This window comes from Trichechus manatus, unplaced genomic scaffold, assembly GCF_000243295.1.
Source record: "Trichechus manatus latirostris isolate Lorelei unplaced genomic scaffold, TriManLat1.0 scaffold00119, whole genome shotgun sequence".
Taxonomy (NCBI): Eukaryota; Metazoa; Chordata; class Mammalia; order Sirenia; family Trichechidae; genus Trichechus; species Trichechus manatus.
The window spans coordinates 8293630-8305896 of NW_004444055.1; the positions used below are offsets into that span (position 1 = coordinate 8293630).

The 12267-nt window shown below is 46.0% G+C and overlaps 1 protein-coding gene across 5 annotated transcripts in view; it reads left to right on the plus strand.

Moving 5' to 3' along the window:
• Positions 1–12267, plus strand: part of PLXNC1 (plexin C1) — a 183844-nt gene that overhangs the window by 158258 nt on the left and 13319 nt on the right. For all 5 annotated transcript variants that reach the window (XM_023738574.1, XM_023738575.1, XM_023738572.1 and 2 more), the window contains one exon: positions 10330–10384. In XM_023738574.1, the coding sequence (XP_023594342.1) occupies positions 10330–10384 (55 nt within the window). The remainder of the gene's footprint in view (positions 1–10329; positions 10385–12267) is intronic.

Sequence of the window (12267 nt, forward strand, 5' to 3'; positions counted from 1 at the left end):
AAGTCGGTAAATTGAGACTTGGGGAGGTTTAGTAACAGCCAGTCAATGGCAGAGCCACGATTTAGACTCAGATAGTTTGGTTCCAGAACCTATGACTTATACGCACACACACAGGAGGGAGGCCAGAGAAGTGGGGGAAGAGAGGCAGGTGAGGAGGGGAGGTACCGGTCATGCAGGGCTTCAGTAGCTTCTTAAGGAGGTTAACTTTTATCCCAAGAATCATGGGAAGCCATTGGAGGGTTGTAAGCAGGGGAGATTTGTGTTTCAGAAAATGATTGTGGCTGAGCATGGATTTAAGGGGTCAAGTCTGGAAATAGGGAGACCCATGAGAAGCTGTCAGAATTTCACATGAGGGATGAAACTCTCCAGAAATAACACGGTGGCGCAGCCATTAAGATGCATCAACTGGCCCCAACACAGCTAGAGTAAAGAAGAATGAAGAACACCAAAGTCACAAGGAAGGTGTTAGCCCAAGAGACAGAAAGGGCCACATAAACCAGAGACTTCATCAGCCTGAGACCAGAAGCACTAGATGGTGCCCAGTTACCACCAATGACCACCTTGACAGGCAACACAACAGAAAGTCCCTGATGGAGCAGGAGAAAAGTGGGGCACAGAACTCAAATTCTAGTAAAAGGACCAGACTTAATGGTTTGATTAAGACCGGAGGACCCCAGAAGTCACGGCCCCCCGACTCTCTGTTGGCCCAGAGCTGAAACCATTCCCAAGGCCAACTCTTCAGACAAAGATTAGACTGGACTATGGGACATAAAATGATACTCGTGAAGAGTGTGCTTCTTAGCTCAAGTAGATACTTGAGACTAAATGGGCAGCTCCTGTCCAGAGGCCAGATGAGAAGGCAGAGAAGGTCAGGAGCTGGTTGAATGGACGTGGGAAATCTGGGGTGGAAAGGAGGAGTGTGCTGTCACAGTATAGGGACAGCAACTAGGGTTACATAACAATGTATGTATAAATTTTTGTATGAGGGACTAACTTGAATTATAAACTTTCAGTTAAAGTACAACAATTAAAAAAAAACAAAACGCGGTGGCTTTGGAGGTAGAGACAAGTGGATGGATTCAAGTGACGCTCAAGAGGTGAATGCCTCAAGCAGTGCGGATCAGGGAGATATTGGGGCAGGAGGGGTCAAGGAATGCACTGCAGGGGGCAGGGGAGATACATCTGGAAATGGAGAAGACGGGAGGAGGAGCAGCTTCCTGAGATACTCAGAGAGTAGGCGCTTTTATGGCTACAAAAACCCAAGGAGAAATGTCTGTACCAGGAAGGCCTATTGACCCGGCCAGATTGCCCTCACCCAGCAAGAAGCTGAGACTGTTCCTAGAGCAGAGCTTTCTGAACAGCAGCCAGGAGCAGAGGACACCTCTGCTCGTGGGCGCTGGCTGAGTAGGTCTCAGACCCATTTTGGAAATGGTTGCTTTGGGTGATGCCTGAGTGGGCTCTGCCCCGCAGCCTTGGACGGAGGGGAACCTAGCCTGGGAGCCCTGGGTACCATCTGCTCCTGATGCCTACCCGCCTATACTGGGACTTTCCAACCTCAGAATCATCTTGCTAGGAGCAGCAGTTCTTAGCTATTGGAGTTTGTAAAAAACCCCTAGGGAACTTTCTAAAAGTACATATTCCTGGGCTCAGGGATACAGGTGGAGAAACACTGCTGCAGAGAATTTGATTGACCAGAAGGAGGTTAGAGATGGAGGCGCTGTGTGGTGGAAGTGCTTGGAGAGGGGCATTTGATGGCGTAGGCTTGAAGTTCAGGGCTCCAGACACGCAGGCAATCACCTCCTCTCCCTGTGTCTGGGTAGCAGGTGTGTCTTGGCAAGTTTGGAAAGGACACCGGTCACCAATGCCCTCCTTTGGTGCTCTTGGCTAATGTGCTTGACTTTGGTGCTCAGCTGTGCAGGGGAGAGGACAGGCTTCTCAGCAGCCTACTGCAACCATGTGGCATGGGCCTCAAAGGCAGGGGCTGTGGCCACTGATGGCCATTAATAGGGAATGGCAGAACAAGTCCCTGCAGCAGGGAAAACCAAGAACCACCACAGCTGTCTACAAGGCAAGGAGAGGGCTGTCAAGAGGCATAGAACATCAGTCTTCACTGGAGACATCGGCGGTGCTAGACACCTATCTGCTTAAGGATAATAATGAAATTAATCCAGCCTGTAGCCACTTCCCGTCCAAATGATTTATTGGCCTCATACCCTAGCCTTGCAGCATGGTGGTAGTAAATGACAAGACGAGGACATGGTGGCTTAAAGGATTCTCCTTATGTTTAAAAAGCTAAGCTGTAAGGCAAATAAACGCAGAGAGCTTGAAGGAAACCGGGGAGGTCATGAGGCCCAATGCTCTCTATGCCTGGACCATCTCAAATGCCCTTTTGGAAAAAAACTGCACAAGAGAAAAGCATCCACCATCACTCTCAGCCACCTAAATCCATACTTGATTTAGCAGAGCCCCTGCAGATTCAAAATTTTCAGTCATTTGACAGGGCCGGGCTGAGATTTACTTTTGCTATTTTGTTAAAGAAAAATTTTCTCCTCAAGCATTTGCATTTCCTTCCAAAGAGACAAGATGCTAATTATCACTCTTATTCATTTACTAAAGCACCCTAGTTTGAGTCAGTGTATGTGCTTGAAAGCAAAAAGTATATTTCATTTAAAAATAGGGTCTAATTCGGAGGTTTCAGTGATTCAGACTCACCTCCCTCCAATTAGTCCAAATTAGTTAGGTTTTAAAGTTAATCTTTAGTGACTGCCAGTTCCTCCTACTATCTAAACAAAGTCCCTGCTGCTGGAGTATAAGCCTGCTTCTTCTCGCCTTGTTCTGGCCTTAGGGGAAATAGAGTGTAGCTGGTCTCCCCAGAATGATCTACTGTCTGTATATTTGAAGAAAAGGTTTCTATAGCATCCCATGGACCAGATGCAGCCCCCAGAGTCCCAAATTGCCAGCAATGCTCTGGCACCTGTTGGATGGCATCCTCGCTAACCTGGGGCATCATAGCAATTACTTTGCATGATGGTAAGGTGCCAGGTCCTGTTCACATGCATTAACTCATTTAACGTTCACAACAACCCCACGAGGCAGGAGCTTTTATGATCCCCATTTTCCATCAGACAAACGCAGAAGAGGACGAATTTCTGTTCCAGTCTCATTCTGCCCCAGGCAGACAAGGGGTTAAGCATGCCGCCGTCTTTGCAAACACATTAAGCCAGAGGCATCTTTCTCCCCTATAATTAAATCCTCTCCGAGTGCCTCCTTAACTGGCTGTTGCTCTGTGTGCCTTTTACTATGAAGGGACTGTCCTTGTGTTCTGGAGCTGACGAGATCTGTTGTGTGTATGTGGGTGGGTGGGGGTGCTCCACTGTGGCATGGCGGATGGCTTCTCTGGGGTCCAGGCTTTCATGCCTTCACCTGCACTCCTGTGTCACCTTTTGCTGGACCGTGTTATCATACCCACACCCTGCTGTGGAGTGGCATCCTATGTGCAGAACAGACGTTTTGTCAGATTGGAAATTCTCACCAGAGATCACACCTCTCATTCTGAGCTGCAGGGTTTTGTGAGGTAGAAGATGGCCTTTAACCACCTCATAAGAGGTGCATGCTAATGCAGAAGTGGTCACTGCTAATGCCAAATGTGTCATTCAAATGGTATTTAAAGCTCATAGTGTCCCAAAGGGTCTATTGGGTAAGGTCAGTGGTCCTCCCAGTCAGCTGTGTTGTCTCTGACAGTAAAATAAACGGACTGGACTATCTCTGAAGTTTTCTTACAGCACAAACTTCTTTAGATACTCATTTATTTAACAAACACATGTGTTTCATGTGTGTTGGGCGCTGCTCTAAGGGCTTTTACAAATAGTAACTCGTTAAGAGCCCAGGTGGCACAGTGGTTAAGAGCGCAGCTGCTAACCAAAAGGTCAGCAGTTCAAATCCACCAGCTGCTCCTTGGAGACCCTGTGGGGCAGTTCTACTCTGTCCTGTAGGGTCGCTATGAGTCAGAACCGACTCAACGGCAATGGATTTGGTTTTTTTTTTTTTTTTTTTTTGGTTAATCCTCTTAGGAGTACCTGAGAGGCACAAACAATTAAGCACTTGGCTACTAACTGAAAGGAGGTTCAAATCTACCCAGAGGCATCTCCTCAGAAGAAATGCCTGGCGATCTACTTCCAAAAAAATCAGGCATTGAAAACTCGATATAGCGTTCTACTCTGAAACATGGCATCACCATGCGTCAGCATCAACTCGACGGCAACTGATTTTAGTCCTCTTAACAGCCTGATGAGATCGGTACTGCCATTATTACCATTCGGAGTCATAGAGAGGTGAAGGAACTTGCCCAAGGTCACACAGCTCTTCTTTCTGACACTCAAGGCTGGAAGCAGATGAAAAAGTAATCACACTAGAGACTGCTGCTCTTACAAGCAGCAAATAACCTTGCTCAGAACCAGGCTTCCGATCCAGGCTTCCTTCACCTCCCAAGCAGCCTGGCTTTCTGCTGGGGCCGATTTATGAGAAATCTTTGTAGTTGCCCTTTTTGGTGTCAGGTTTAAAAGGGTAACTTCTCTTACCATTTTATGATGAATTTAGTGTCTGTGAGTTTATCAAAATGGTTTTTACTCCTAATCTTACTTTAACATCCTTTGTGACCAATATTCCTCAAAGAAGACAGCATTTACCTTCATCAGAAGGGAAGCCTCTCCAAGCATCCAAGAGCTGACAAGTCCAGCCCAACCAGTACACAGAGAGTGCTTAGTTTTCCAATTCACACACACCCTTGGAGGCCAGGAGTCCCCGATGGTGCCAACAGTTAACATGTTCAGCTGCTAACCAGAAGGTTGGTGGTTCAAGTCTGCCCAGAGCTGCCTCAGAAGAAAGGCCTAGTAAAGAATGTTTGCCTTGAGCATCATGCTCTTTTGGAGAACTATCTATATGGGATCAAATTGACAACAGCATCTCGAAAGGTCAGATAGGAAACTTAGGGGGCAGTGAGTTCATGTTAATGGAAGAGGAACAGTTCAGAAAAGAAAGGTGAGAATGGTTGCACAACTTAATGTAATCAAAGTCACTGAATTGTGTATGTAGAAATTGTTGAGTTAGTGTATGTTTTGCTGTGTATACATCCAACAACAATAATAATAATAATAAAAAGAATGGGAAACAAAAAAAGAAGAAGAAAGGTCTGGCAATCTACTTCTGAAAAATCAGTCATTGAAAACCCTATGGAACACAGTTCTACTCTGACACACATGGGGTCACCATGAGTCAGAGTCAATTCGAAGGCAACTGGGTTTCTTGGAGACTAGGTGGGCTCTCCCAGGACTATCTCTAGCAGTCCTCTGAGAGTGTTTGCTATGGGTCCAAGGGCCAATTTCAAGTAAACAAGAGGGAAGCAGGAGCCCTGCAAGCATGTCACTCATTTCAAGAATCCTGTAGAGCTCTGTTGTAGGTATCAGGAATCGCGAGTAGGTGATTTGGTGAGGCTGTTGAGAATGTTCTGACAGGCCCATCCAGATGCTCTGATGAGCTCGAGCCTTCTTTACTGATGGACTGAGCAAGGTCATGCCTCTGGCCCTAAGAAAAAGATTCCTTTTTCATCTGCTTCCAGCCTTGAGGCATCAGAGAGAAGAGCGGAGGGGGAGGACGAGAGAGCAGTATTGACGAGTGGCTGCTGGGACAGCACTGGTTGAATAAAATTCTATTTTCACACAAAACAGAAAAGGTAGTTTCAGGAATGAGATACCAGTACAGGTCTGCATGTGGTGATTTGTATTGACTATTGTGTTTTCAGATTGATTTTTAAAGAAAAAAATAAGGAAAAAGTATTGCCATTGTTCAGACAGAATAATTTTCCATAAAATTCTTCGGTTAAAATTCTAGTTTTTCTCTTCGGTTAAATAACATGAAATTGCCATATTTGACCATTTTTTTGTCCTACAAAAATGGCAGTTCGTATGTTTTTATCTTCTATTTTTTAAAAAATCTATTTTTATGGAATTATCTCCAACATAGGACATTAAGATAGTATTTTCCTATAAAGAAATCTCACCTTCACTTACAAGTGGTTTGGAGGGTGTGTAACCAGTTGGCATTGCGTTGACTCTGACTCATGGTGATCGCATGTGTGTCAGAGCAGAACTATGTGCTTCATAGAGTTTTCAAAGGCTGATTTTCTGGGAGTAGATTGCCAGGCCTTTCCTCCTCAGTGCCTCTGGATGAACTTGAACCTCCAACCTTGTGGTTAGCAGCCGAGCACATTAACTGCTTGTACCACCCAGAAACTACAGAGAGTGTGTAGCTACTGTTTATTTCAGAAGTGACTTTAAATTGTTGATGTGGCTCCATTTCTCCCTGCCTGGTCACAACTCCTAATTCTGATGATGGAGAAGTCTCCAGTCACTCCTGCTGCATTCCGGCACGGGCTGGCTGTCCCTGGAGGGGTAGTCCTCGTTGTTAGGTGGTACTGTGCGGCTCTGAGAGGCTGGGAAGAATACGGTTTTAAGTGCTGTGTGTACCAGTTCCATTCTGGGCTGCAGAAACTTCCCTGCCGCAGGTCCATCTAGTGACATTAATCTTGCTTTGATTTAATTTGGTTATCATCCCTAAAGCAGGGGCCCGGAGGATGCTCCCTGTCTCACAGGAGTGAGGGACAATTAATGAGCTGCTCTTAGGAAGGCATTTGGAGCCCCTCCCAGAGAACAGGCAGCATCATATTTTTAACACTTTGGATTCTGTGGTACTTTTCAAAAAGGCATTTCTATCTTCAACTCGGCAGCAGCTGGCTTGTGGGCAATAGGAAATGAAAACTTTCCCCTCCCCAAACATCTGTAAATAAACAGCTTTTCTGCCTTTAGTGTAGTGTGAAAGTGTAGTGTGGTGTGAAAGTGTCACATGGTCACATGGTGGGGGGAGTGGGGGGAGACGTTCCAGCCCTAGAGCAGCTGTGGAAGTTAGAAATATGCTCACACACACACACACACGCGCATGCAACTCATCCACTAATAAAATGCTTTTACACTTGGCTCTCAGGAGATAATTTCAGAGTAACATTTCTTTGGTGCAAGCTGCATTTATGCTATCTTAATGCTCAAGCACAGTGCCAGCAGTGAGTCGCTGCCAGCTCTTTAAAAGACATTTGAACTTTTGGCAACACTCCCCATCGGAAGGCCCATCCATGGTGTTGGTGATTATAGAGTAAGGGTGCTCGCTTTTGGCAAAACAAAGCATCTGACAGGAGCGGAGTATTGGCTCAACACTCAGTGGGATCCACTTGGGATTCATTCTTTGACAATTACCCAGAATGAATCGCCAGCTTCCTTTTATAAAAAGATATTTATTGGCTTAGAAACTGGCTATAGACAGATCTTCATGGGGAAGAATTCTGTAACTGTGTTCAAATATTCTCATAAACTCAGTGTCTGAGTATTGCTAAGGGGGTGCCCGCACAGAGCGCTTGCTTTAATTGCATCAAGTATGGAGGAGAACTGAAAAAGCAGCCAGGAAACAATGAATGGCTCAAGGGGAAGGGAGAGGACGGTTGGTAATAAAAGCAGAGTGGAAGAGCTCAGTAAGAGTTAAGAATCCCCACTTTGCAGAGGCCTGATGTCCCCAGCCAGCCCCTGCCCAGACTCCACCCTCCCAAGATGGAGGCCTCTGGCTGAAACTTAGCAGCTGGATGGGCACAGCTGGCTGGACAGCTGTCCTCAGAGACCTGTCCAGGCTGCCTCTTGCTCTCTGTTTCTTCATCTATGGGTGCAACCTGAAGGAGATTAGAGTTTAATCCTTTGGTGGTTGCTAGGCAGGTGTGTACATTCTGATAACCAACGTGCCGCAGGTTAGAAGAGAAATTCTAGGTTTCTTTTTTTTCCGAATTTAACCAGTTGCTATTGAATTGGTTCTGACTCATAGCAACCCTATGTGTGTCAGAGTAAAACTGTGCTCCGTAGGGTTTTCAGTGGCTAGTTTTTCAGAAGTAGATCACCAGACCTTTCTTCCAAGGTGCTTCTGGATGGACTCAGACATCCAGTCTTTAGGTTAGCAGCTGAGTGCATTAGCTGTTTGCACTACCCAGGGACTTCCTTTTCCAAACTAGGGAAGGCCAATTCCAAGTTAGTATGGGAATTTAAGATGGCCTTGGAGCTTTAGAGTGGAGGGAAAAATCATGTAGCTAATAATGTTCAGAAATGACAGGGTTTATCCTCCAGCCACATCCCAGAATGAAAGAGGTAATTTCTGTATCCCTGACCTACCTCTTCTTGTGGACCAGCCCTGAGAACAGTCTACTCCTCCAGAGGAATGAGGCCTGCCCCGTTTATCTTAGCATTTACAGTAGCATCTTCTTTACCCAGTTATTTCCCAGGGACCATCAGCATGTGGAAGTCCCTGGATGGTGCAAATGGTTAACACACTTCGGTGCTAACTGAAAGGTTGGAAGTTCAAGTCCACCCAGAGGTGCCTCAGAAGAAAGGCCTGGTGACCTAATTCCAAAATATCAGCCTTTGAAAACCCTATGGGGTACAGTTTTACTCTGACATACATGGGGTCACCATGAGTCGAATCAATTCAACAACAACTGGTTTTATCAGGGTATAGGGAGGGGTGTACTGGAGTGCCACTTGGCCCTGGGCTTCACATTCCCCAAAGGCCTCAGGTGAGAACTCTTTAACCCTGTCTCCAGAAGAAGCTATACAAAGGCATTGCATTAATGTGTGAGTGTGGTGAAAGTGTTTGTCAAATGTGTACATTTAAAATCTATGGCAATTTTTAAACACCTTTTGGTTATTGGGATATAGTTTATATAGCATTAATTTCGCTTGTTTAAAGTGTACACTTCAATGGTTTTCAGTAAATTCAGAGTTGTGGAACCATCACCACTGTCCAATTTTAGAACATTTTTATCATCCCAAAAAGAAACCTTGTACTCATTAGCAGTCACTCTACATTCCCCCAACCCCTGCTTTAGGCAATGGGTAGTCTACTTTCTGTCTGGATAAATTTGCGTAGTCTGGAGATTTCATATAAATGGGATCGTATGGTATGTGGTCTTTTGTGACTGGCTTCTTTCACTTAGGGTGTTTTTTTTTCCCTCTTTTTTTTAATTGTACTTTAGGTGAAGGTTTACAGAACAAATAGTTTCTCATTAAACAGTACACATATTGTTTTATTACAACGGTTAACAACCTCACAACATGTCAACACTGTCTCTTCTCGACCTTGGCTTCCCTATTACCAGTTTTTCTGTCCCCTCCTGCCTTCTAGTCCTTGTCCCTGGACTGTTGTTGTGCCCCGTTAGTCTCATTTTGTTTTACGGGGCTGTCTAATCTTTGGCTGAAGGGTGAACCTCGGGCGTAACTTCATTACTGAGCTACAGGGGTATCTGGGGGCCATACTCTCGGCATTTCTCCAGTCTCTGTCAGGCCAGTAAGTCTGGTCTTTTTTTGTGAGTTAGAATTTTGTTCTACATTTTTCTCCAGCTCTGTCCAGGACCCTCTCTCATGATCCCTGTCAGAGCAGTCAGTGGTGGTAGCCAGGCACCATCTAGTTGTACTGGACTCAGTCTGGTGGAGGCCCTGGTAGTTGTGGTCCTTAGTCCTTTGGACTAATCTTTCCCTTGTATCTTATTTCCTTCATTCTCCCTTGCTCCCGAAGGGGTGAGACCAGTGGAGTATCTTAGATGGCTGCTCACAGGCTTTTAAGACCCCAGACACTACTCACCAAAGTAGAATGTAGAACATTTTCTTTATAAACTGTGTTATGCCAGTTTAGCGTGATATTTTTGAGGTACATCCATGATGTAGCATGTATTAATACTTTATTCCTTTTATTGTATGGCGCCTCTGAGTAGACTCAAATCTCCAACTTTTCAATTAGCAGCTGAGTGTGTTAACCATTTTCACCACCCAGGGATTCCCCTAATATAGTAGGAACCTCAAAAAATGAAATTGGCCCAAACCTCTCTTGACCTCTGAGAAGTTAGGGTATATCCTAACACAGGTGAGTCTTCCCTTCATCCAGGGCTGGCCCGACGCCCGTTGATCCCATGACATCGGGGCTGCCACCTTCTCAGTGCTCACCTCTGCCTCTCCTTGCCTTGTCTTTCTCCTTCCCTGGACTGTGAGCTCCTTGAAGGCAGAGACAGTGTCTCATTGTTATAGCCCAACCTCCAGCACGGCGCCTGGAACATCATAATAAATATTTGATTCAATAAGTGAGAGAATGTGCGATCTAAGTCCTGGGTGCAGTTGAGAATGCCATGTAAGTCCTGGGTGCAGTTGAGAAATACGTTAAAATTTGAAGACTCATATTTTTTATCTTTGCTTTCAGATATCAAATGGATCCACTATAGAAGTCTTTAAGAAGATAGCAAATTTTACATCAGGTAACCCATATAATATTGTTAACCTTTTGTTCTCGCTCAGCTTTATAAATAGCCGCTTTTTGCCTCTCTCGGATGTATTGCCACAAAGGTGAGACTGAATTGTTGCTGTGTGATATGTCTGAAAGCAGAGAAAAGCCATTTCAATCTGTTTCTGGTGCTAAGACTGTAAGTCCTGCAAGAAGAAGGAAAGGAAAATGTAAACAGTGGTTGGCTGGGACTGCTCAGCACTGAGGAAGCTGCTGCCTCTTAGCAATCCTGAACTCAAGGCAGAGTCGCAGCCCTTGTAACTCTCCTCCAGCTCCTCAGTAGGGTGGGGGCTAAGAGAGTGGATCCTCTTGGCAAACTGAGAGGGAAGCTTACAGATAATTGCACAGCCTGCAAGTGCTGACCAAACAAGATAACCCACTTAGGAAGTCATATGACTGCCCACATCTCCAGCAATAGCACTTGTAAACTTCCCAGATTGTGGAGAGAGATAATCTAAAACCAGAAAACCAGTTGCTGGGGAGTCGGCTCAGACTCTTGGTGATTGCAGGTGGGTCAGAGTAGAACTGTGCTCCATAGAGTTTTCAATGGCTGATTTTTTCGGGAGTTGCCAGGCCTTTCCTCTGAGGCATCTCTGGGTGGACTCAAACCTCCAACCTTTTGATTAGCAGTTGAGCTCATTAACCTTCATACCACCTAGGGTCCCAGACAAATTAAAGAGGGAGCTTTTATGGGAAAGTCAAGAGGCCCCGTTTCTAAACTCATCTACCGCCTCGATAGCCTTGGGGGCACAAAAGCAGTCTGTGACAGTGCCTTGAGAAAATCCCTAGGTCCCGTTCCAGGTTTGTCTCCAGGGAAATGCTACCGCAGCCAAGACAATCAGTGCTCAGCCCTCTGAAGGGTTCTGGCCCTCTCATCAACAGGGTCCTCCTCACACACAGCCGGAGTTGGGGCTTCCTGATTCAGTACTAGAAGCAGCTTGGTGGATCCCAGCACCTGGTCACTACAAGCAGGAAATGCAGGGCTTCTGATAAAATAGAGGATAATTCGGTAGGTTGTAGGACACTCCTTTGGAGACGCCCCCTTTCTATCACCACATCAGGCTATAATGAAGGAGGAGCCATCTTGCAGAGTGGCTGGCATTCTGAGATAAGGCGGATGGTGGCCTTGTGTTGTAAAAAGTGGAAGAGCTGTGTTTTCAGATTTCAAAGACTGAACCTTCAAAGGTTGGGCCTTTTGAAGAGTTTGATAGTTGGGGACCTGTTAGTAGAATTTGGGCTTGGATCTTTTCATGGGACCTCCAGTCAGCCAATGCCTCTGTTTCCTCCCTGTCCAGTGACTCTCCCTGTCTTCCCTGCCCTCTAATGCAGCTGAGAGCCATCCTTTTGATCACTATCCTGCTAACACTCCAAGCCCTGTGCCCCTCTGCCGTTTCATCATCCTCTCTGTTAAAACCCCAGCCCTGGATGAACCCAACTATTGGCCTGTCCTGGACCTGCAGCCAGGCAGCCGCAGGAGAGAGGCACCCAAACTGGCGGTTAGGCCACACTACAAGATGATGGTGCTCGCTTTGACCTGGTCCCTCAACACAGCCCAGTCCTACTGAGTTTCTCTAAGCAGCTCACGCTGGGTTCTCCACAGTGTCTCCTTTCTTTTCTCAAAGGTCTGACCCGCACAGCTTCCCTGACTTTCAGTAGATGACTTCACCCTCTACTTCACAGAAAAAAAAAAAAAAAAAAATCAGAACTCCCACAACATCCAGCACTAACCTTCCCAACCGGCCTGCGTTTGCCCCATTTCCTCCTCCTTGCTTCCCCTGACATTCTCAGACTATCCTTCCTCCCATCCAGAGCTAGTCTCCCCATCTGTGATCTGGATCCCACAGTCCTTCTGATCTG